Source organism: Silene latifolia, chromosome 5 (genome assembly GCF_048544455.1).
Source record: "Silene latifolia isolate original U9 population chromosome 5, ASM4854445v1, whole genome shotgun sequence".
Lineage (NCBI taxonomy): Eukaryota > Viridiplantae > Streptophyta > Magnoliopsida > Caryophyllales > Caryophyllaceae > Silene > Silene latifolia.
In genome coordinates, this window is record NC_133530.1 from 84,519,931 (window position 1) to 84,541,672 (window position 21,742).

Sequence of the window (21,742 nt, forward strand, 5' to 3'; positions counted from 1 at the left end):
TACACTTGATAGATGTATTCAAGCAAGATCAAGACCAAACAACAACCACGAGACTCAAGATGAGAGACTTGTGAAGAGACGATGCGTGTACTGAAGATCTACTGAAGATTAGTTAGTATAGGTCGTCATTCGGTAATGGTTTTACTTTGTTTGATTTAAAGGTTAGTGAAGTTATGACCTAATAGACATAACTTCATTGCTAGACAAAAATGATGCGTTAATTTTTGGAAAATATATTTTTAATGGTTTATAAAAATAAGAGAGTATTTATTTGGTTGGAATTAATTAATTAGAATTTAAGTTAAATAAACTATTGGTTTGTAACACGATATTTATATCGTCATGCAACCTAGGGCTTTAACTAAATTCTATCTCGATTTGTTGCGGGCTAGAGAAGCAAGGATGGACCGAAGGAGGCCTTGGGCCGGCCGAACCCTAGGGTGGCCGAAACCCTAGGAGGCCAAACTCCCTTCCTTTGCTTCCTACTTGTTCATCAAATTATTTGTTTCCAGAACATTCCTATGCCCTAATTCCAGAACATTCCAAACCCTAATCCTCTCTACTATAAATACTCTCATTCATTCAACATTAATTGTTGACACACACATCTACATAATTCAAGAGAGAAAAATATTTTTAAGCAAAAATCATTTGAGCTTTAATTCTTATTTTCATATTTGCTTATACAAAAATCACGCATCAAATTTGTCAATCACTCGAAGAAAAATCGTTATTGGATATTAAATACACAAGGATAGTATACTCACTCGCATAACGTGAGATTAGTATTTATCGTTGTATTTTTCTTATTAACGTAAGAGCAACCTAGAGTATTTAGCGATACTCAATCTGAGTTATAATCATATAGTTGATTATACGAGTGGATTGATAATTTTTGTAATCCGGAGAAAGGTACTAAAAATTATTAATCGAGAATAGTGGACGTAGGTTTCGACTTGTGAAACTGAACCACTTCAAAATCCTGTGTGTCTCTCTTTCTCTCTCTCTTTATTATTGTTATTTCGATTTTGCATTTATTGTTAATAATTTAATTAGTTGATTTTAATCAATAAAATCAAGTAATTAATTTATATCATATATTTCGAAAAAGCGGTCATCGTTTTTAATACTCAATTCACCCCCCCCTCTTTCGTATTCGATCAATAGACTCCACATTTATATTTAATTTGTTAGTGCTTAATGACCCATTTGTTCACTATCCTCCATTATTAAGTGGTGTTGTTTATCATGATATGAGCTTTACCGTTTCAAATTTCGAAAAAATGGTTTTGCTAAGCACAACTATGATACTATTGCTGTCTACATTGCTTCTAGTAGCTTTTCCCGATACAGTGAATGCTTCCTTATCTGTACCAACCACCATGGTCACTACCGCTAAAGCGAAAAAGCCGGAATGCCAACGTAAGTGTGGGAAATTGACGATTCCATACCCGTTTGGTATCGATAAAGATTGTGCCATGGGAGACGAGTATATCATTACGTGTAATGAAGACAACAAAGTTTACATCCCTCAGTTTCTAGATACGGATTTACAAGTTTTAGAAATTTCCGAGACACAAGTGACAATAGCAGCTGGTGAGCCACTAGCCGAGTCTTGTAAGTCTTCCGAAAAGGGAAACACGTGGGGCAGCCTTGATTTATCCTGTATGTCACAAGTTTTAGAAATTTTATGATTTTCTCTGTATTTTCAATGAAAATTTACTCTGCCAAAACTCTTCTCAGATATTAATGAGTGTGCTAGTGATCCCTGTGATGGTACATGCGAAAACACCGAAGGAGGCTATAAATGTCATTGCCCGAGTGGTTTTTATCGCGATGGAAGGATAGACGGATTGGGATGTCGTCCAAGGAGTTTAAGACTAGTCTTCATTCTGGGTAGTTTAAGTTTTTCCATCTAGCTAATTATGTTCATGTTAAAACTTAAAAAGTATCTTCTATAAACTAATGTTATTCTTAATTGTAGGAAACTGTGTTGGCTTGGGGTTTATACTGTTTTTGATCGGAGGATACATGGCCTACCGTATTGCAATTAGAAGAAAAGAAATCAAGAAAAAGGCGACAAATTTTAAGCGGAATGGTGGCCTATTGTTGAAACAAAAGATGTCTTCTGAGGAACGTCTGGCGGAACAAACTCGACTTTTCACGTCAAAAGAGCTAGAGAAAGCGACTGATCAGTTCAATGCGGACAGAGTACTTGGCCGCGGAGGACAAGGTATTGTTTATAAGGGTATGTTAAGCGATGGAAATCTTGTTGCCATAAAGAAACATAAGATAGGAAGTAATAGTCCATTGGAGGATTTTATCAACGAAATTGCCATCTTATCGGAATTAAACCATAGGAATATAGTCAAGCTGATAGGGTGTTGTTTGGAGACGGATGTTCCATTACTAGTTTATGAGTTCGTTCCAAATGGAACACTTTCGAAGTTTATCCATGATCCACAAGAGGAGTTCCCGATCACATGGGGGATGCGGTTACAAATAGCATTAGATGTAGCCGGGGCACTGACTTATTTGCACTACGCTTCTTCTAAACCAATACTTCACAAAGACGTAAAATCCTCAAATATACTACTTGATGCTAAGTATAGAGCGAAACTTTCTGATTTTGGGACATCAAGATCCATTGCTATCGATCAAACCCACTTAACTACCCGAGTTCAAGGGACATTTGGGTATCTAGACCCAGAATATTTTCAATCAAGTAAATACACAGAAAAGAGCGATGTCTATAGTTTTGGGGTAGTTCTTGTAGAGCTTCTAACGGGGAAGAAAGCGGTTGTTCAAACTGAATCTGATAATGGGAGGAGCCTGGTATCATGGTTTCTATCAAGTATGGAGAACTCTGATTTATATGACATTTTGGCTGATCGAGTTGTGAATGAGGCTTCAAAAGAGACTATTTTAGCAATTGCAAAGCTGGCAAAACAATCTTTGAACATGGACGGGAGGCAAAGGCCGACAATGAGACAAGTTTCATTGGAGTTAGAGGCGATCAGTCATCATCAAGGAGCATCTATTTCATTTCTTAAGAGCATGTCTATGGCAAGAGAACAGATATTAATGGAAGGTACCGATATAATTGACGGTGGTGTTAATCCTAGGTCTCTTTGATGATGCAGTGTTCAATTCCAGCGCAAATGAGAAAGAATGCTCAAAGTAGTAAATGTTATATACTACTGATATGTATCATGCACTCTTTGTTTATATGACACATTTGAGTTTTATGTTTCCAATGTACAGTTTTGATTTGATTACCATGTAAAAAGGATGGCTTTCTTGTAGTCTGTTTTAAATTGTTCTTGAATTCGGAAAATTCACATGGTATCCTTAAACTTTGTCACTTTGCACGTGATACTCAGTATTTTACATTTGTGTACGTGGTATGCTCAAGGATTGATCTTTGTGTACAATATGCCATTTTTATCGTTATGAAATTTTTTAATTGTTCGGAACTGGATATTTTTCTTTTCCAAATTATTCATAAGGGAAACTGCAATAGCATTGCGGACCACTGTTCAAATCATAAGAGCAAGAGACGTCGTTAGAATCATCAGATAGTGTATATACCCTGCAATTATAATACAGTAGGCAATTCCAGTAGGCAATCATCAGATAGTGTCTATAGGCTGTACTAAGCAGATGAATCAGAAATTATGCAGAATAGAACGATAACGAATGTAGCTATGTAGTGTACAATATAGGGTTCCTTGTTTGTGAGTTCATCCCTAACGGAACCCTTTATGAACATATCCTGATATCTGAGGTGAGGGTGATGATTTTCACATTAATTGGAAAATGCGCTTACAAATTGCAGCAGAACCAGCTGGTGCTGTTGCGTATAAGCGTATTTGCATTCATCTTTATCGTCTGAAATATACCATAGAGACATCAAGTCAAGCAATATACTTCTGGATGAAAAATACAGAGCAAAAGTTTCTGATTTTGGGACCTTTAGAGGCACTAACATTGCACAAACTCACGCGAATACTGCTGTTCAAGGAATCGAGGGTTATTTGGATCCCGAGTACTTTAAGACCAATCAATTCACCCAAAAAAGTAATGTCTCTATTACTCTATAGCATTGGTGTATAAACCAATATGACGAGATGGAAATGGGGGATGGATAAGCTTGGCAGTTGAGCTTCTTTCAACGATGGAAGATTCCCGACTTTTCAACATTCTAGACAGCAGAATTTCAGAAGAGGGAAAAGCCATAAAGAAGACGGGTTTCTGACATTTGCTGAAGTAGCCAGAAAATGGCTGAATATGAACCGGGAAACAATGGCTAACAATGAAAGAAATTGCAGTGCAATTAGATGTAATTCGATCCTCACAAATACCTATTTCGAAAGTAGTGAAAGCTAAAGAGAGCAAGCATTCCTTTCAGTAGAAGTATTTTTTTTTCTGTAAATGCTGGCTCAGTCGAGGTTCAGCCGCTCATGGGTCGGATGACTCATTGAGGTACATCCTGTAGAATTCTGTTTCTGTATTGCACAGAGGCAAATTTAGAAATATTTATTTCTGGACTCGCTCAAATATTTACTGTAATGGTTATTTACTGTAATGGTTATTTACTGTGATGCTTATATGCACCAATGTACTTTCAACTGATCAACTGTTTTACTTTAGTTAAGTTTCAGGCTAGTAGACTAAATTCATGTAATCAATCATGTGTATGAAGACGTGTTCATATTAAGGATATTTTTATATGTAAATTGATCGTCTTCTTGAATTTTGATCCACTTGTTCTCCAATATCGCTACCTACAATTGTCCCCTCGCTTCTCGTCTCAAAACCAAATTTAAAAAAAAAAAACTGAACACAAACACCAATAATAAGCCAACATGCCAGGTTTATTTTAAGAAAAAGTTATGTGGATGGCTTGACAAATCATGGCATGTTTGAAAAAGCATCTTGGATGAAAAATAAAATAAAATGATTAGGATTATAGAGGAGTTAATAATGTGAGTCATGTGCTGGCTTCACCTGTTCACATTTTATTAATATATAAATATCAACAAGGATAGGCGCCAATAGCAAAGAGTCGACCTCTAACCTTGAAGTCAGGGGTTCGATTCACATTGAGTTAAAATATAGCCATGTTGGTTTTTTTGGTATGCAAAATATAGATCTGTCCAGTGGTCTGCCCTGGCCTTGGACTGGGTAAGGCCTGCACTTAAACCTAAACTTTTATATACCAAAAAAAAAAAAAAAAAAAAAAAACATTTTAAGATATTGTTAATTTGTTGTTGCTTAGTGACCCCAATTGTTAAGCACAATTACAGGAATAAATAATAAAAAATTTCCTGAAAAAAGCTAACAATTCTTTTTACTAGTAAATCTCTTTTCAGATTGTTGTTCTCTGTTCAAACCAATCAAAGACATGGTTTTGCTAAGCACAACTATCTTAGTATTGCTATTTACATTGCTTCTACTAATTTTGTCAAATCTAGTGAATTGTTCATACTCTGTACCAACCACCATGCTCACCGCTACCAACCTGACAAAGCCGGGATGCCAGCGAAAGTGCGGGAATTTGACGATACCATATCCGTTTGGTATTAAAAAAGGTTGTGCCATGGGAGATGAGTATCTCATTAATTGTTATGAAGAAGACAACAAAGTTTACACCCCTCAATTTCTACAGAGTACTTCACAAGTAATGGAAATTTCCGAGACGCAGGTTATAGTGGCAGCTGGGGGACCCCTAGCCGAGTCATGTAACTCTTCCAAGAAGGGAAACACGTGGGGACACATTGATTTATCAGGAATGCCTTACGCGTTGTCGTCTACTGGCAACAAATTTATGGTCATTGGTTGCCATCATTACGGGTTGATTGAGGCGCGGACTGCTGCAGGGCGCAAGGTGTTTAGTTGTGTCGCCCTGTGTACGGAAAATGAGGATTTGCTTGACAGGTCATGTGCCGGGATTGGTTGTTGTCAAGTTCCGCTTCCAAAGGGGTTACAGAGCTTCAGTGCTAGTTTGGAGTTGATAAGATATAATACAAGTATATCATCAGGGAGTTGTAGTTATTCCTTTATTGTGGAACGTTCGAGTTTTGAGTTTCATGGGGCTATTGATCTGAAAGGGCCGGGATTTATAGACCGGCTTAATAATATGCCAGTTGCATTGGACTGGTTTGTTGCGAAAGATTCATGTAGGTCTGCTAAGAAGAACTCGAGTTCATATGCCTGCAAGAAGAATACCATTTGTGTTGATCTTAATAAGATCTTGGATGTTATGGGGTACAGATGCAAGTGTATCAACGGGTATGAAGGAAATCCTTATCTAAGTCCCGGTTGTACAGGTTTGTGTTTAATTTCGTCCCAAGTATTTTATAACATATTGCGTGAGGGACAAATCTCGTGATGTTCTCCATATCCTCAATCAAATTTTTACTAGTTGCTGAATTCCTTCTGGTTGTTGTAGAGTTGTGACCCTTATAAAACCGTATGTGTACTTTTTCTCAGATATTGATGAGTGTGCAAATGATCCTTGTGACGGTATATGCAAAAATGTCCAAGGAGGCTATAATTGTCATTGCCCGAGTGGTTTTTATGGAGATGGAAGAAAAGACGGTGTGGGATGTCGTGCAAGGAGTTTACGATTGGTTTTCATTCTGGGTAATGTATTTTAAGTTTTTCTATGTATCTAAGCACATATTTTTTTTTGTTTAATTACATGATTGCTCAGATCTGTAATGCTATTCTTCCATTGTAGGACTTTGTGTTGGCTTGGGGACTATATTACTTTTGATGGGAGGATATTGGGCCTACCTTACTGTAGTTAGAAGGAAAGAAATGAAGCAAAAGACGAGAAACTTTAAGCGGAATGGTGGTCTGTTGTTGAAAGAAAAGATGATGTCTCCAGAGGGACGTTTGGGAGAACAAACTCGACTTTTCACGGCAAATGAGCTAGAGAAAGCCACTGATCAGTTCAATGAAGACAGAATACTTGGCCGCGGAGGGCAAGGTATTGTGTATAAGGGTATGTTGAGTGATGGAAATCTTGTTGCTATAAAGAAACATAAGATAGGAAGTAACAGTTCGTTGGGGGATTTTATCAACGAAATTGCTATCTTGTCGGAAATAAATCATAGAAATATAGTCAAGCTGATAGGATGTTGCTTGGAGACGGATGTTCCCTTATTAGTTTATGAATTTGTTCCAAATGGAGTTCTCTCGAAGTTTGTCCATGATCCGCAAGAAGAGTTTCCGATCACATGGGAAATGCGGTTACAAATAGCGTTAGATGTGGCCGGTGCACTGACTTACTTGCACTCTGCATCCTCTAAACCAATCTTCCACAAAGACATAAAAACGTCAAATATACTACTCGATGCTAAATATAGAGCAAAACTGTCAGATTTTGGGACGTCAAGATCCATAGCTATTGATCAGACACACTTAACTACCCGAGTTCAAGGCACATTTGGGTACCTTGATCCGCAATATTTTCAATCAAATAAATACACAGAAAAGAGTGACGTCTACAGCTTTGGGGTAGTTCTTGTAGAGCTTTTGACCGGGAAGAAAGCGGTTGTTCAAACCGAATCTGATAATGGGAGAAGTCTAGTATCATGGTTCCTGTCAAGTATGGAGAACTCTGATTTATATGACATTTTGGCTGATCGAGTCGTGAACGAGGCTAAGAAAGAGACTATTTCAGCAATTGCAAATCTAGCAAGACAATCTTTGAACATGGACGGGAAACAAAGACCGACAATGAGACAAGTTCTGTTGGAGCTAGAGGCAATCAGTCATGACCAAGGAGCAACTATCTCATTTCTAAAGAGCGCATCAGCCGTTAGAGAGCAGGCACCAATGGGTACAAGTATCATTGATGGTGTTCATGATGATGCAAGTGTTCCTTGCTGTCTAGATGACACAACGCACAATTTCAGTATACACGAGGAAGAATGTTCAAAGTAGCGTATGTACCAACATGATGACACAACGCACAATTTCAGTTTTCTAATCTCATTTTGCAGTCTTGCTTTGATTTAAGCTTCCAGATATCATTTGTAAACTTTTGTACCTGAACTGCTCATAGGTCCTGTGTTTAACCTCGCGTCTCTTATATAGTCGTGAGCCTATACTAATTAGAGGAGAGCAAATCAAAACCGATTACTAGTGTTGCTTTGTAAAGTTGTGCCAGTATATAAACGCGGAATCTAGTTTACCAAAATCTATTTATTTTAATTGTGAACCATCTTTTAATATGTTTCAATGTTTGTATAATTGTATCAGCAGCTTTATTCTAACCTGTTCTGCATTACTTGCCTCAGTGTTATAATCCTGCATTCTGCTCTTGCATCTTCCAGAGCTGTTGAACAATGCTTATCATATTCGGTCGTTCCTCCCCTTTCTTTGCTACACATGTCAATGCAAGCCGTGCAACCTGTCGAATCAGATCGTCTCTTGCTTCTTCCAACACTCCACTGTCAATCATCTCCGCCATGCTATTATTTTCCACAGCTGAGACGAAGACATCAACCAAGTCCGTCTCGTGCAAGGCCATCACAATAGGCTGCTTTCCTGTTAATAGCTCCAGCAACAACACCCCAAAACTGTACACATCACACTTCTCTGTCACCTTCTTAGTTTCGACATACTCAGGATCAATATACCCCGGAGTTCCTAGAACAGGCCATCTTTGAGTCGTCTCCCCTGGAGTGAGAGTCACAGAATACCCAAAATTTGATAACTTTGCATGAAATGACTGGTCGAGAAGTATGCTGAAAGATCGAACATTCCTATGTACTATCGGCCTAGACAGGGCAGTATGCATATAAGATAAAGCATATGCAGTGTCAGTTGCGACCCTTAACCGATCACACCATTTTATACGGTTGTTATTCACATGTAGAAGGTTAAAGAGGCTTCCATTTGGAAAGTACTCGTACACCATTATTGGAATATAAGTTTCGAGGCAACAACCATAGACCTTAATCAAGTTTTCATGATTCATGACCATTGCTGTCGCGGCTTCTGTCAAGTAGAGATCAATGAAATCTGAATTTAGCTGAAAATCTGTAGGGACTTTGACAGCCACAACTTGGTCCTCCATAACTCCTTTATAAACAGTGGATTCAATACCATCAAGAACAAGACTTGGATCATAGTTGTTTATAGCCTTCTCGATTTCGCTGATTGACAGTGTTTTCAGCTGCCTTGATCCTGTGTTTTGCCCTCTACTAAGAGCAAGTTGTTTTTCTAAGAAAATGTTTCCATTCAGGATGAAATACTTTTCCTTGGATTCAAATTTTGTCTTTATGTTGTTCTTTTTCTTTGTTTGTATTTGACCCATTACTATGCTTAAAATGGTATGAATGATCTTGGATTCGGTCTGTATAAATGTCTATGAATTCAAATTACGAGAAAGAAGGTGAAATAGCTCTCGTTTTTATGAGTGTGACACCAACCTTTGATGATGTCCATGATAGAATATGGCTTTGTTGACTTTCTGCAATTTAGCAACTTTATAAGAGGCAATTGCATTAGAAATTACATATGGCTTTGTTGACTTCCTGCAATTAATCTTGACAAAATAGGTCACTTCACATTACAAGACAATACCAACAATTACATATTTTATACACTCATTCAACCCTCATGCATGCTTATAAATATTATTGCTTGTGAAGCACTCTGATCTGATAAGCAAAATGACCTATTATACTAGTCGCGCTTCTTTTTATTATAAAGTAGCCGTCATTTGATATAATTCTCAACACAATTTTCATTTTCCATTCAAAAAGGTACAAAGACCAAGGAAAAAGGAAGGGCCAATTACCAAATGACAAGTGGTAGAAATTGAGGGTGAATGATCAAATTGTTCATCAAGTTCATTCTTAAAATAGAAAGGACAACTCACTGAGACACTCTAATATGGAAAATGACAACAAATGACCGGGACAGAGGGAGTAATATTTATAGGGGCTAAGGTTACGGGCTCACTTGACTTCTCCCTTTCTCCTATCCTGCAATTTGCGAGAGCCCTTAAAATACTGGGATAATGTCGTTATTATCAATTAAATAATTCATATGAAGATGTGGCTTAAGTGAGTTTTATATTGCTCTCATAAGCATAGTAGGGCCAAAAATAACATTTTTATTTTGTCACATCATAATTATATACACTAAATCAACACTCATGCTCTGCTAATGAAGCTCCTTGATTAGTTAACCTCAACAACTCTTATATTATACATTATCTTGTTCCCCATGATTTGTGACCGAAATCATTAACCTATATGAATTTTTTTAGTAGAAATTTGTATCTAGGGAAAATGAACAAACCAAACATTACTAGATTCTTCGGGTTTTGGACGGTGTTGGAGACTTGGAGTCTTTTGAGACGTTTAAGTAATAACTTTATTTGATTATTCCGTCCTATATGCATTTCACATTTGGTTCTGTTTTTTATGTTTTTGGCAATATATATTAGTCGCGATTTTATGTACTACTATCTTACAGTAATCACAGCAAAAATATGTTTCCCAGTACAAATTTAGTAGCATCCTGTACATGGATACGGATATGGGTTCTGCTGGTGTTTACGTGTCTAGTGGGTGCTTCGTTTTTGAAACCCGACACCATGTTCACTGCTGTTAACGCGCAAAAGCCAGGATGCAAACCGAAATGTGGGAACATTACGATTCCATACCCGTTTGGTATTGGAAGAGATTGTGCCATGTCTGATGACTATGTTGTCAATTGTACTAACATAAGAGGTCATATCTATGCCTTATATGTTGATAACAACACGGCTATTCTCGACATGTCTGAGACCGAGTTGACTCTAACATCTAGTGCAGCTGCTCGATCATGCAATTCCGAAGGGAAGGAGACAACTGCAAATAACTGGGGTGAGATTCATGTGCTAGGGAAACCTTATGCACTGTCGAGCACTGCCAACACGTTTATGGTTGTTGGTTGCCATCACTATGGATTGCTGAGGGCGACAACAAAAACTGACCGGAGAGTGGTTAGTTGTGTTGCCTTATGTACTGAGGAAGCGGATTTATATGACGACTCTTGCTCTGGGATTGGGTGTTGTGAAGCTCCTCTCCCGAAGGGGTTACAGGACTTCCAGGCCGGCTTAGAAAAGATTGTATATAGCACAAACGTCACCTTGGGGAATTGTAGTTATTCGTTTCTAGCAAAACGGTCTAGCATTGATTTTCATCGTGCTATTGATCTTCAGGATCCGGGATTTGATAAAAAGGTTCAGATTTTGCCTTCTGTGATGGATTGGTTTATCGCGAATGCTACTTGCAAGGAAGCGCAGAAGAATTTGACTACATTTGCATGCCAACAGAATACGAGTTGCATAGATCTTGACCGGGATTTGAATGTTTATGGGTACCGCTGTAAATGTCTGCAAGGGTTCGAGGGTAACCCATACCTGAGTCCGGGCTGCACAGGTCAGTTTCTAAGATTCTACTTAAATTTTGGTAAACGGGTCATTCAGGTTGGGTACCGGTCATTTCAGGTATATGGTCTCCTCAGTCATTTCATTTCAGGTATATGCCGCCTTATTTATGTTAATTTTGAGCTTGCTAGATATTGACGAGTGTCGAGGACCGAGCAATCCATGTTCCCATTCTTGCACAAACATTCCAGGAAGCTATCAATGCGACTGCCCTAGTGGTTTTAATGGAGACGGAAAGAAAAATGGGACGGGCTGTTTTCCTAAGAGTTTGAAATTGGCCTTGCCCCTAGGTAAGGTGTTTTATGTATTTCTCAGTCGATTTACAGGTAATCAAAGAAGTATAACTAATTATTATCTCTGCATATTATGTAACATGTAGGACTCGGAATTGGGTTGGGAACGGTACTTTTTGCCTTAGGAGTATATTGGTTTTTCATTATGGCAAAAAGAAGAAAGGAGATTTTGCAAAGAGCTAACAACTTCAAGAGAAATGGCGGTTTGTTATTGCAACAACAAATGTCATCCACGGAAGGTATGATTGAGCGAACAAGAATTTTTACTAACGATGAGCTAGATAAAGCCACTGATCACTTCAATGAAAACAGAGTTCTCGGTCAGGGTGGGCAAGGTACGGTTTATAAAGGTATGTTGAGTGACGGGAATATTGTCGCCATTAAGAAATCTAAGAAGGTTGGACATAGCCATGTAGGCGAGTTTATCAATGAAGTGGTTATTTTATCACAAATCAACCATAGAAATATAGTTAAGTTGTTAGGATGTTGCCTGGAGACGGAAATCCCTCTATTGGTTTACGAATATGTTCCAAATGGCACTCTTTCGAGGCTTATCCATGATCCAAGTGAAGATTTTCCAATTACTTGGGAAATGCGTTTGCAAATCGCTATTGACGTGGCAGGGGCACTTAATTACCTACACTCGTCTTCCTCAAATCCTATCTTTCACAGAGATATCAAAACCTCCAATATACTTCTGGATGCCAAGTATCGAGCAAAATTGTCTGATTTTGGGACCTCAAGATCGATTGCTGTTGATCAAACACATTTAACTACCCGTGTTCAGGGCACATTTGGCTATCTGGATCCTGAATATTTCCGATCACACCAATTTACAGATAAAAGTGATGTCTACGGATTTGGAGTAGTCCTTGTAGAGCTTTTGACCGGACTCAGAGCCATTCTTCCAAGTCAAGCATATGATGGAAAAAGTCTAGCTTCATGGTTTCTATCGGCTATGGAAAACTTCAACTTGGACGATATCCTGGCTACTCGAGTAGCTAAAGAGGGCAGCCAAGAAGCTATTCTTGCTGTCGCAAACCTCGCTAAAAGATCACTAAACATGGATGGGAAAAATAGGCCGACTATGAGAGAAGTCTTTGTAGAGTTGGAGATGATTAGTCAGCAACACCATCTTCTTGCCTCGAATCAGAAGAAAACTCCAGAGGTCAATGAGCAAACATCAAGGGACATTACATTTAGTCCAAGTGAAAGGCTTTTGCGGCCATATACAGATGAAGATTACTCTTTGCCTTCGAACTGGTCCACCGCTTCTCAGATTCAGGATCACTCTATGGAAACATTTTTCAGGAGGCAATGATAAGGCGTACGTGGTTTTACTCTGTTTTCTACATGTAATTATATAGTTTTAGTCTGTAAGTTCAATTAACTGTCTTTTGCCTTAATGCACTGATAACTTGGGAGTTGGAAATTGAAGGCGAAAGTATGTAACAATATTCAACTATGTTGTCAATGCATTTAAACGCTTCATTTTAACACCGAACACAATTGTTTTTTCACAAATAATCATAAATTTTACAGTAGCTTTTGCTGTGTAATATGTTTCAGCTTTTGTTCTTGTCTTGATCTTGCATTTGCCAAAGCTCTTGAACCACATTAATCATAGTCGGTCGTTCATCCCCTTTCTTTGCGACACATTTCAACGCAAGTCCGGCAACCTGTCGGATCTCATAGTCACTAGCTTGTTCCAGCAATTCGCTATCAATCATATCCATCATTTCATTATCTTCCACAGAAAAAACAAACATATCAACCAAGTCATTGTTGTATCTAGCCATCATAATAGGTTGCTTTCCTGTTAACAACTCCAATAACAAAACCCCGAAACTATAAACATCACATTTCTCTGTCACTTGCTCAGTTTCAATGTACTCAGGATCAATACAACCCGGAGATCCAAGAACAGGCCATTTTTGAGCCGTCTCCCCGGGAGTAAGAGTCACTGAGTACCCAAAATTGGATAACTTTGCGCGAAATGACTGATCGAGAAGTATACTGAATGATTGAACATTCCTGTGCACCATTGGCCTTGACATAGCATTATGCATATAAGATAAACCATAAGCGATATCAGTTGCGACTGTTAATCGATCAGACCATTTCATGCGATTCTTGCCCGAATGTAGATGTTGAACAAGGCTTCCATTAGGCAAGTACTCGTACACCATTATAGGTATAAAAGTTTCAAGACAACCACCATAGATCTTAACCAAATTTTCATGATTCATAACCATTGATGTCGCGGCTTCAGTCAAGTATAGTTCAATGAGGTGGTGATTCAGATGAAAATCTCTAGGTACTTTGACAGCTACAACTTGGTCATCTATTACTCCTTTAAAGACAGTGGACTGGATTCTACCGACAACTAGATTGGGATCGTAGTTGTTTGTAGCTTTCTCGATTTCGTCGACTGACAATATTTTCAGCTGGGTCGATCCTGTATTTTGGCCTCTGCTCAGAGCAATCTGTTTTGAAAGCAAAATGCTTCCATTGTCAATGAAATGTTTCTCATTGGAGTAAAATTTTGGCTCTGTGATACACTTTTTTGTTTGTGTTTGACCCATCAGTATGGTATGAATGTGAGTGTGGATTTTTTGTCAATTAAAAGTGTAATGGATTCAAAGTAATATAATAAGTAAAAAAAAAAAAAAAAAGAGTTTTATAACAAGTTGTACATGTTTGACTAATTGGAGTACCACCAACTAAGATGGGACTTGCGTTAGGAACGTTGACATAATGTCACCGTCATTTGTGATCCATAAAAATAGACGGTGTATAATTAAATGGAGCAATTTTAAAGAATAGGATAACTTCGGAATATGATCATTGTATGTAGGCCTTATGTTTATTTCTAACCTCATTTACCTCGTAAAATAAGTCGTGAAGATGCATGATGGTTTGAGCAGATGTCGACTAACATAATTGGTAAAGTCACGAGAGGTGGGGTTCATTGCTTGAATTCGAACCTCATCAGCATAAGAAATTATCCTTGTGACTCTCTTTAATTACACCAGAAAAAAGATGCATGTTTTGAGAGAGTTTTAAATTGCATATGACTTCCTCTATTCAATGGTGTGAGTGGGGGGCCCGGCCACCTAACGGGTAAGATTTCTGTAGTTTTTAGTTAAATTTTTTCGAGTGTACGTTGTATAATTACTTATTCGCCCTCCTTTCCCCCTCCCCCCAAGTTCAAATCTTGATTCCGCCACTAACTGTATTGATTTGTTGACTTCCTGTACTAACAGTTGTGCATCATCCTGCACATTGCAATCATTAAGTGTACGTTATATAGTGTCCTAGTACTCTAGTAACCTCAAAAATAAGATTTATGTTGTTACATCATACTCGTATTATATACACTAAATCAACTCTTGTATACTGGCATGATGCCGATGATGGGAATTTTTTGGTTTATTAGCGTTATTAAGCAAACTAATTAGGTAATTAGTGTTGAGTTGAAACTATTTACGTTTCTAGTGTCCACGTCAGCACTTTTTTTTCCGCAGATTTTCAACAAAGCCGCTGAGGTTCTTAGCGGCTTTCCTTCTTTTTTTACTACGCAACCATTTTCCACAATCCAGTGCACTGGACTCAAAAATTGCAAAAATAAGAGGTAAAGCCGCTTAGGTTCTTAACGGCTTTGTCAACTTTTTTTTAAAAAAAAAACAAACCCCATAAGTCGCTGAGGTTCTTAGCGGCTTTGCATGTGGATTTGGGAAAAAAAATGCTTGCACAATCCAGTAGCTACTGGATTCCAGAAATGCTTCTTAGTTTTCCAGGACACCAAAGAGGTACCTAAGTATATGCAATAGCCAGTGACAGACCTTCCTGAGTAAGCACAAGTGCCCCAATCCGCGTCACAGTAGCTTTGCAATTGCAGATCAGTTTTTGCAGAGTAAAAAAGCCCCAAATCAAGACTGCCTTTAAGGTATCTGATGAGATGTAAAGTAGCTTGATAATGTGGGATGCGTGGCTCACTTAAAAACTGACTAAGTTGCTGAACACTGTAGGAGATGTCGAGGCCTAGTGATGTTTAGATAGAGGAGCACGCCTATTAGCCGTCTGTATACTTCGGGGTGTCAAGAATGCCACCCGAGTCGGTGGACAAACGCAATCCAAAGAGGGTAGAGGAGAAGCTGCAGCTTACGCCTTCCATCCTAGCATCCTTAATGATATCAACTATATATTTTCGTTGATTCAAGAGAATACCAGACTGAGATCTGGCAACTTCAATGCCAAGAAAATATCGTAGTTGTAACACCCCCATACTCCAAGTGCCTTACCAGGACCACTTAAGGCATGGAAATGCTACCATCTCGGTTACCCGAGGCAATGATTATCATAAGACAATAAAGAAACATACTTTAAATAATAATTAACGTTTAAAGTGATTACATGCCAAAACCAAAACTGAATAAGAGATACAAGTTCTCCAAAACTATCTACTATCAAAGACTATAAAACTATCAAACACAGCGGAAGACTTCTAAACTGCATCGTGGTGACTCCTCCCAGTTATCCCATACGCATCAGCTCATACCGCTCAATAACCGCTCACCACCCCGAATGGATCACCACGCTTTTAAAATATTTAAACGGGGTCGGTCAGTACTAATCACACAATCAATATAGATAACAACAATAAGATAAACAGACAATTGAATCACACACACACACACACACACACACACACACACCAACTCCTATCATCTCAATACCGATCGTCCACTTGGACCCACCTCGCCAAATGGGGGACCGCAGCCGTTCCCACCTAAGCCCCGCTCATCGTACGAGCGATAACCCTGTCCATTAATGTACACATCCCCTTCCGTGGCGGGTTCCACGAAGGGCGAAACTAGGGCGTGAGATCACTCCCGCAAGTGACCCCACTCAGCCGAGAACGCATCTCGAGAGCCATAGAAACCAATCACAATCACAATCACAATCACAATCACAATCATCATATCAAACAACTAACTACAAAGACATCACCAAAATCCCATTATGGGACTAATACGAGTAGGAAATCCTACCTGGAAAGCACAACACGCAGACGGTATCTACAACTGTATCAAAACGGCTCCTCTACGAATTCTCCTCCTATCATACAACACATAAAGACTACACATCACAAACTACACACCAAAACCCCCCAATTCCTAAATTAGGGTTTCACCAAACTTAACAAAACATTATAAAAACTATGTTAAAAGCTTACCCTCGACGCAAGGAATCCAACGACACGAAAAACAGCAAGAACCGACCGTCGAACTCCGGAATTGTTAAGGATGCGATTAGGAAGATGATCGATCGCTTTCTCTCTTAAACAAGTTTTAGGTTTTGGTAAAAGTGAATTAAAACAACGACGATTATGTTTAAATACCCTAATCGCATAATTAACAAAACCCGAGAAAAACTCCCCGTAAACCGGACACTCGATCGAGTACCCAAGGTACTCGATCGAGTACCCCCTTACTCGATCGAGTACCCCAGCTACTCGATCGAGTACCCAACAGGTCAGAAACTATTTTATTTCGCAACTTGCCCTTACTCGACAGAGTAAGGGCTACTCGATAGAGTACCCCAAGACATATAAATACGGAGTATTACAGTCTTCCCTCCTTAAAAAGAACTTCGTCCCCGAAGTTCAACCCATACATAAAAACAACCATACTAGCTCGACCAAGACACAACAACATAACTAAGAACTCAAAACAAAACTCCAACCCAAACATGAACTCGTAACACCAACTCCACTAACTATTCCTACCTCCACAACATGGCTCACGATATCGTATCAACTCCACATATATATATCTCTCACGACACCAACTCCATACATAACCAACTACCATCCTCTAACGCTGCTAGCTCCATAATATCATCCACTATCAAATCCAAAATCAAGACACTCATAGACATCAAACGGAATGTTACATTCTACCACCCTTAAAAGGAACTTCGTCCTCGAAGTTTACTCACACTCATAATTTCATCATCCAACTTTCAACACTATCGAAGTATTCTCGCATTCCTAACATCAAACTACTACAAGCATGTCCGTGACCTTTTAACACTATCAACCACAACATATACAAATCCATATCTTATGCTACACCAACACTCTACTTCCAAATATACTACCATATGAACAACCATCAAAATCTCTTTTATTGCATCCTACTCCTCTTAAGATAAATGTTACATCCTCGTAACCTACTAATACTAAATCCTAGATATATCTTTTCATTACCCTCTTTACCACCACATGTCAAAGATAACCGTCTATAAACCAAACACTCACCATGCATATATCCAAGGCTCTCTTACTTAAACATTTCTCATAACTCAACTCATTTGGCATACCACCTAACCTATACCATAAAACTCGTAGCAAAATCACCATACTAACTCTCCATTATTTCTGCAAAACAACATACCTCTCTATGTAAGGCACTTATCTCCCAGAAGCATAACTCACGATCCACACTCGTTACGTACACGCACACTAGATCCTCAAGTTCTTTCTTCCATTACCGCAAAACTCATACACAACTTAACATGACACTAATTCCCAATACCCTACACTCACTGTCTCAACAAAAGATTATGAACCACCTGCATCTTTCGGGTCATCACCACACATGTTCTACGACTCACTTGCCATTACCATGTCTACTGAAACCTTAACTAGAACAAGATCATAATTACTGTAACAACTTCTCACAACCGTGTCCCATCAACGGAATATCACTATACCTTGACAACAACGAAAACATATACAACTCTATTTATATCATACTCTACCCACATACCAAAACTTAACTGGTAAGAAACATCAATGATCAAGACAACTGTCTATCTGTCCAAACTGAACTCACAGGAAACAACAACAAACGAAACAACAATCTATGTATAACTGGTATGTACTTTCGAAACTCGAATCATAATCATCCCGCCTACTCCACCACAACCGGTGACGGCATCACAACACCGCCACCAACAGCCACACCGTAGTGCGAAAATACCCGCATCACAACACTATGTACCGTGCCCGGATCACCACCCGAGGCACCACAACCACACCGATAGACATCACAACTGCATACGTTTCCCATAAACACTGACTGAGCATAACTTCTCAGACAAGAAAAACTTACTCAAATCCACTTTATTAAATCACCACGCAACATATTATATGGATAAACAGATAAGCATCTCCCTTTTTACATCTCTAGAAATCAAAATTCTCTTTTTATACCGTTAATTGCCCAAGGAAATCACACATTAGTTTCGTCTCTCGGTGACACAAATTTCCAAACTCAGTCACTATCTGCAAATCCACGTCGCGACATATCCCATTAAGTTTACTATATACCACTCGTCTCAATTCCTCTAAAATGACCTTTCATTACATATATTCTTACTCAACACTATTTCTAACCATCTCCCTCCATAATCCGTTATGCATCTCAAGTTGTTACTATCCACATCCTTTCTTTCAATACTTTCATTCTCACGTTCCTTAAACTTGCATCATCCCTTGCCCACATTCACTTACATTTTCATTACTCAACATACAAACATGTCACTCATCTCGTCTCACAAAACATGCTCTATGCCTCAATTAAGTCTTACCAATCCCAACACATATAAATCATGTCCTCCCCACCGAACTCATATTCATCATAGGTGTCACTCTTTACACCACAAAATTGGGTAACTTACGCGTCAAGACCAACATACATGTAAAACAATGCATAAAGAAGCAAAATAACGCCTTTGAATTAAACATAATATGCAACGAAGTCAAAAGATAAGCATATGACCCAAAATAGAGGTCACTAGATCGAGTACAGGCCACTCGATCGAGTAAGGGACTTACTCGATCGAGTAGGTGAAGATCAGAAGCATGTAAAACAAATTATCAGGGACACTCGATCGAGTACCTGACGTACTCGATCGAGTACCCCCCTACTCGATCGAGTACCAAGGCTACTCGATCGAGTACCATATTTCTCAGCACTGTCCAGTTTTCGTAAAACAGCCATAACTCACTCATTTCTTGGTCGTTTGGGGCGTGTGACCTATCGTTAGAATCGTAAAAGGACAAACTATCACCTCCAATTGGAATCACATCAAAATCATTTATGCATCTCAAGTTATAACAGTTTAAAGACAACTTTGCTGTAATCAGACGACATAACTATTTGATTTTTACTTCCAAACAGCTTAAACAACAACCAAGCAAACAAAACCAGTCCAAAACTCATAAAACCAGTATTCATAATCATATGTTACTATTTTCAAAAGCCAAGCAACAACATTCATCATGCACATAATTTATCTAACTTGCCAATTATGACTTACCCACATGTTTTTATTCTATTACCTTTCGTAAACAAAATCACAAATACATGACATCAAATCCCCTATTCACATGTTACTAGCATAACAACATTATAAAATAACTTTCATTATATAACATGCTTAATCGGGACCATGTTACCATACCACGATGATTCATCTTTTTCCACTAATTCATCCATCATACCACATATTTATCCACCATATTCGTTCAACATATTCACCCAGCACATGTTCAATTTACACTCCCAACCTTCTGTACTTTTACTCAACACGACAATAACAACATGTATACTTACACATCGCTTTATATATATATATAGACAAAACACTTTTCCTTACATAATTATAACATGCCAACTTACATAATTATATGTATCAATAATTATACTTTCATGCTTTACAATCAACCAACATACAATTCACGTCATTATGATCTTTCATTCATCAATTCATACAACATACTACTACATAGATACACACAGCACACAATAAGCACATAACGATCCCGACACATATCCCATGGTGACCGGTTCAAAATTTTAGGGCGAGTTCGCGACTTTAGGACGTCTCCCAAGTCTTTGCATTAGCTCCTACAACTTTTACCCCGGGTTCATTTTAATTGACTCCCTATGTTCATTAGGTTCATTGGTTACAGGTTTCAGGATCGTCGCTCTGATACCATTTGTAACACCCCCATACTCCAAGTGCCTTACCAGGACCACTTAAGGCATGGAAATGCTACCATCTCGGTTACCCGAGGCAATGATTATCATAAGACAATAAAGAAACATACTTTAAATAATAATTAACGTTTAAAGTGATTACATGCCAAAACCAAAACTGAATAAGAGATACAAGTTCTCCAAAACTATCTACTATCAAAGACTATAAAACTATCAAACACAGCGGAAGACTTCTAAACCGCATCGTGGTGACTCCTCCCGATTATCCCATACGCATCACTCATACCGCTCAATAATCGCTCACCACCCCCGAATGGATCACCACAGTTTTAAAACATTTAAACGGGTCGTACTAATCACACAATCAATATAGATAACAACAATAAGATAAACAGACAAATTTGACCGTCACACACACACACACACACACACACACACCACCAACTCCTATCATCTCAATACGACCGTCCACCGGACTGGACCACCAGCTGGGGACCGCAGCCGTTCCCACCTAAGCCCCGCTCATCGTACGAGCGATAACCCCGTCCATTAATGTGCACATCCCCTTCCGTGGCGGGTTCCACGAAGGGCGAAACTAGGGCGTGAGATCACTCCCGCAAGTGACCCCACTCATCCGAGAACGCATCTCGAGAGCCATAGAAACCAATCACAATCACAATCACAATCACAATCACAATCATCATATCAAACAACTAACTACAAAGACATCACCAAAATCCCATTATGGGACTAATACGAGTAGGAAATCCTACCGGAAAGCACAACACGCAGACGGTATCTACAAATTGTATCAAAACGGCTCCTCTACGAATTCTCCTCCTATCATACAACACATAAAGACTACACATCACAAACTACACACCAAAACCCCCAATTCCTAAATTAGGGTTTCA

The 21,742-nt window shown here is 38.7% G+C and overlaps 5 protein-coding genes across 5 annotated transcripts; 3 read left to right on the forward strand and 2 right to left on the reverse strand.

Moving 5' to 3' along the window:
* Nucleotides 1-1,283: 1,283 nt before the first annotated feature.
* On the forward strand, nt 1,284-3,135 carry LOC141655661 (wall-associated receptor kinase-like 1). Its single transcript, XM_074462730.1, has 3 exons — nt 1,284-1,665; nt 1,744-1,896; nt 1,985-3,135. Exons 1-3 carry the CDS (start codon nt 1,284-1,286, stop codon nt 3,133-3,135), a joined length of 1,686 nt encoding a protein of 561 aa, XP_074318831.1.
* Nucleotides 3,136-5,384: 2,249 nt separating this feature from the next.
* Nucleotides 5,385-8,079, forward strand: LOC141657703 (wall-associated receptor kinase-like 8). The gene is made up of 3 exons (XM_074465017.1): nt 5,385-6,332; nt 6,496-6,648; nt 6,746-8,079. Exons 1-3 carry the CDS (start codon nt 5,408-5,410, stop codon nt 7,954-7,956), a joined length of 2,289 nt encoding a protein of 762 aa, XP_074321118.1. The 5' UTR covers nt 5,385-5,407; the 3' UTR covers nt 7,957-8,079.
* Nucleotides 8,080-8,314: 235 nt separating this feature from the next.
* Nucleotides 8,315-9,334, reverse strand: LOC141655663 (wall-associated receptor kinase-like 2). Its single transcript, XM_074462731.1, has one exon. It carries the CDS (start codon nt 9,332-9,334, stop codon nt 8,315-8,317), a length of 1,020 nt encoding a protein of 339 aa, XP_074318832.1.
* Nucleotides 9,335-10,519: 1,185 nt separating this feature from the next.
* On the forward strand, nt 10,520-13,133 carry LOC141657704 (wall-associated receptor kinase-like 6). The gene is made up of 3 exons (XM_074465018.1): nt 10,520-11,453; nt 11,593-11,751; nt 11,841-13,133. Exons 1-3 carry the CDS (start codon nt 10,520-10,522, stop codon nt 13,073-13,075), a joined length of 2,328 nt encoding a protein of 775 aa, XP_074321119.1. The 3' UTR covers nt 13,076-13,133.
* Nucleotides 13,134-13,319: 186 nt separating this feature from the next.
* Nucleotides 13,320-14,339, reverse strand: LOC141655664 (wall-associated receptor kinase-like 2). The gene has a single exon (XM_074462732.1). It carries the CDS (start codon nt 14,337-14,339, stop codon nt 13,320-13,322), a length of 1,020 nt encoding a protein of 339 aa, XP_074318833.1.
* Nucleotides 14,340-21,742: the final 7,403 nt, after the last annotated feature.

What these genes read in the sequence shown, in the direction of transcription:
- LOC141655661 (XM_074462730.1), top strand. Translation starts at nt 1,284, where the DNA reads ATGGTTTTGCTAAGCACAACTATGATACTATTGCTGTCTACATTGCTT. An exon ending in GGGCAGCCTTGATTTATCCT is followed by an intron (nt 1,666 to 1,743) that starts GTATGTCACAAG and finishes AACTCTTCTCAG; the next exon opens with ATATTAATGAGTGTGCTAGT. An exon ending in AAGACTAGTCTTCATTCTGG is followed by an intron (nt 1,897 to 1,984) that starts GTAGTTTAAGTT and finishes TCTTAATTGTAG; the next exon opens with GAAACTGTGTTGGCTTGGGG.
- LOC141657703 (XM_074465017.1), top strand. Translation starts at nt 5,408, where the DNA reads ATGGTTTTGCTAAGCACAACTATCTTAGTATTGCTATTTACATTGCTT. An exon ending in TCTAAGTCCCGGTTGTACAG is followed by an intron (nt 6,333 to 6,495) that starts GTTTGTGTTTAA and finishes ACTTTTTCTCAG; the next exon opens with ATATTGATGAGTGTGCAAAT. An exon ending in ACGATTGGTTTTCATTCTGG is followed by an intron (nt 6,649 to 6,745) that starts GTAATGTATTTT and finishes CTTCCATTGTAG; the next exon opens with GACTTTGTGTTGGCTTGGGG.
- LOC141655663 (XM_074462731.1), bottom strand. Translation starts at nt 9,334, where the DNA reads ATGGGTCAAATACAAACAAAGAAAAAGAACAACATAAAGACAAAATTT.
- LOC141657704 (XM_074465018.1), top strand. Translation starts at nt 10,520, where the DNA reads ATGTTTCCCAGTACAAATTTAGTAGCATCCTGTACATGGATACGGATA. An exon ending in CCTGAGTCCGGGCTGCACAG is followed by an intron (nt 11,454 to 11,592) that starts GTCAGTTTCTAA and finishes TGAGCTTGCTAG; the next exon opens with ATATTGACGAGTGTCGAGGA. An exon ending in GAAATTGGCCTTGCCCCTAG is followed by an intron (nt 11,752 to 11,840) that starts GTAAGGTGTTTT and finishes TGTAACATGTAG; the next exon opens with GACTCGGAATTGGGTTGGGA.
- LOC141655664 (XM_074462732.1), bottom strand. Translation starts at nt 14,339, where the DNA reads ATGGGTCAAACACAAACAAAAAAGTGTATCACAGAGCCAAAATTTTAC.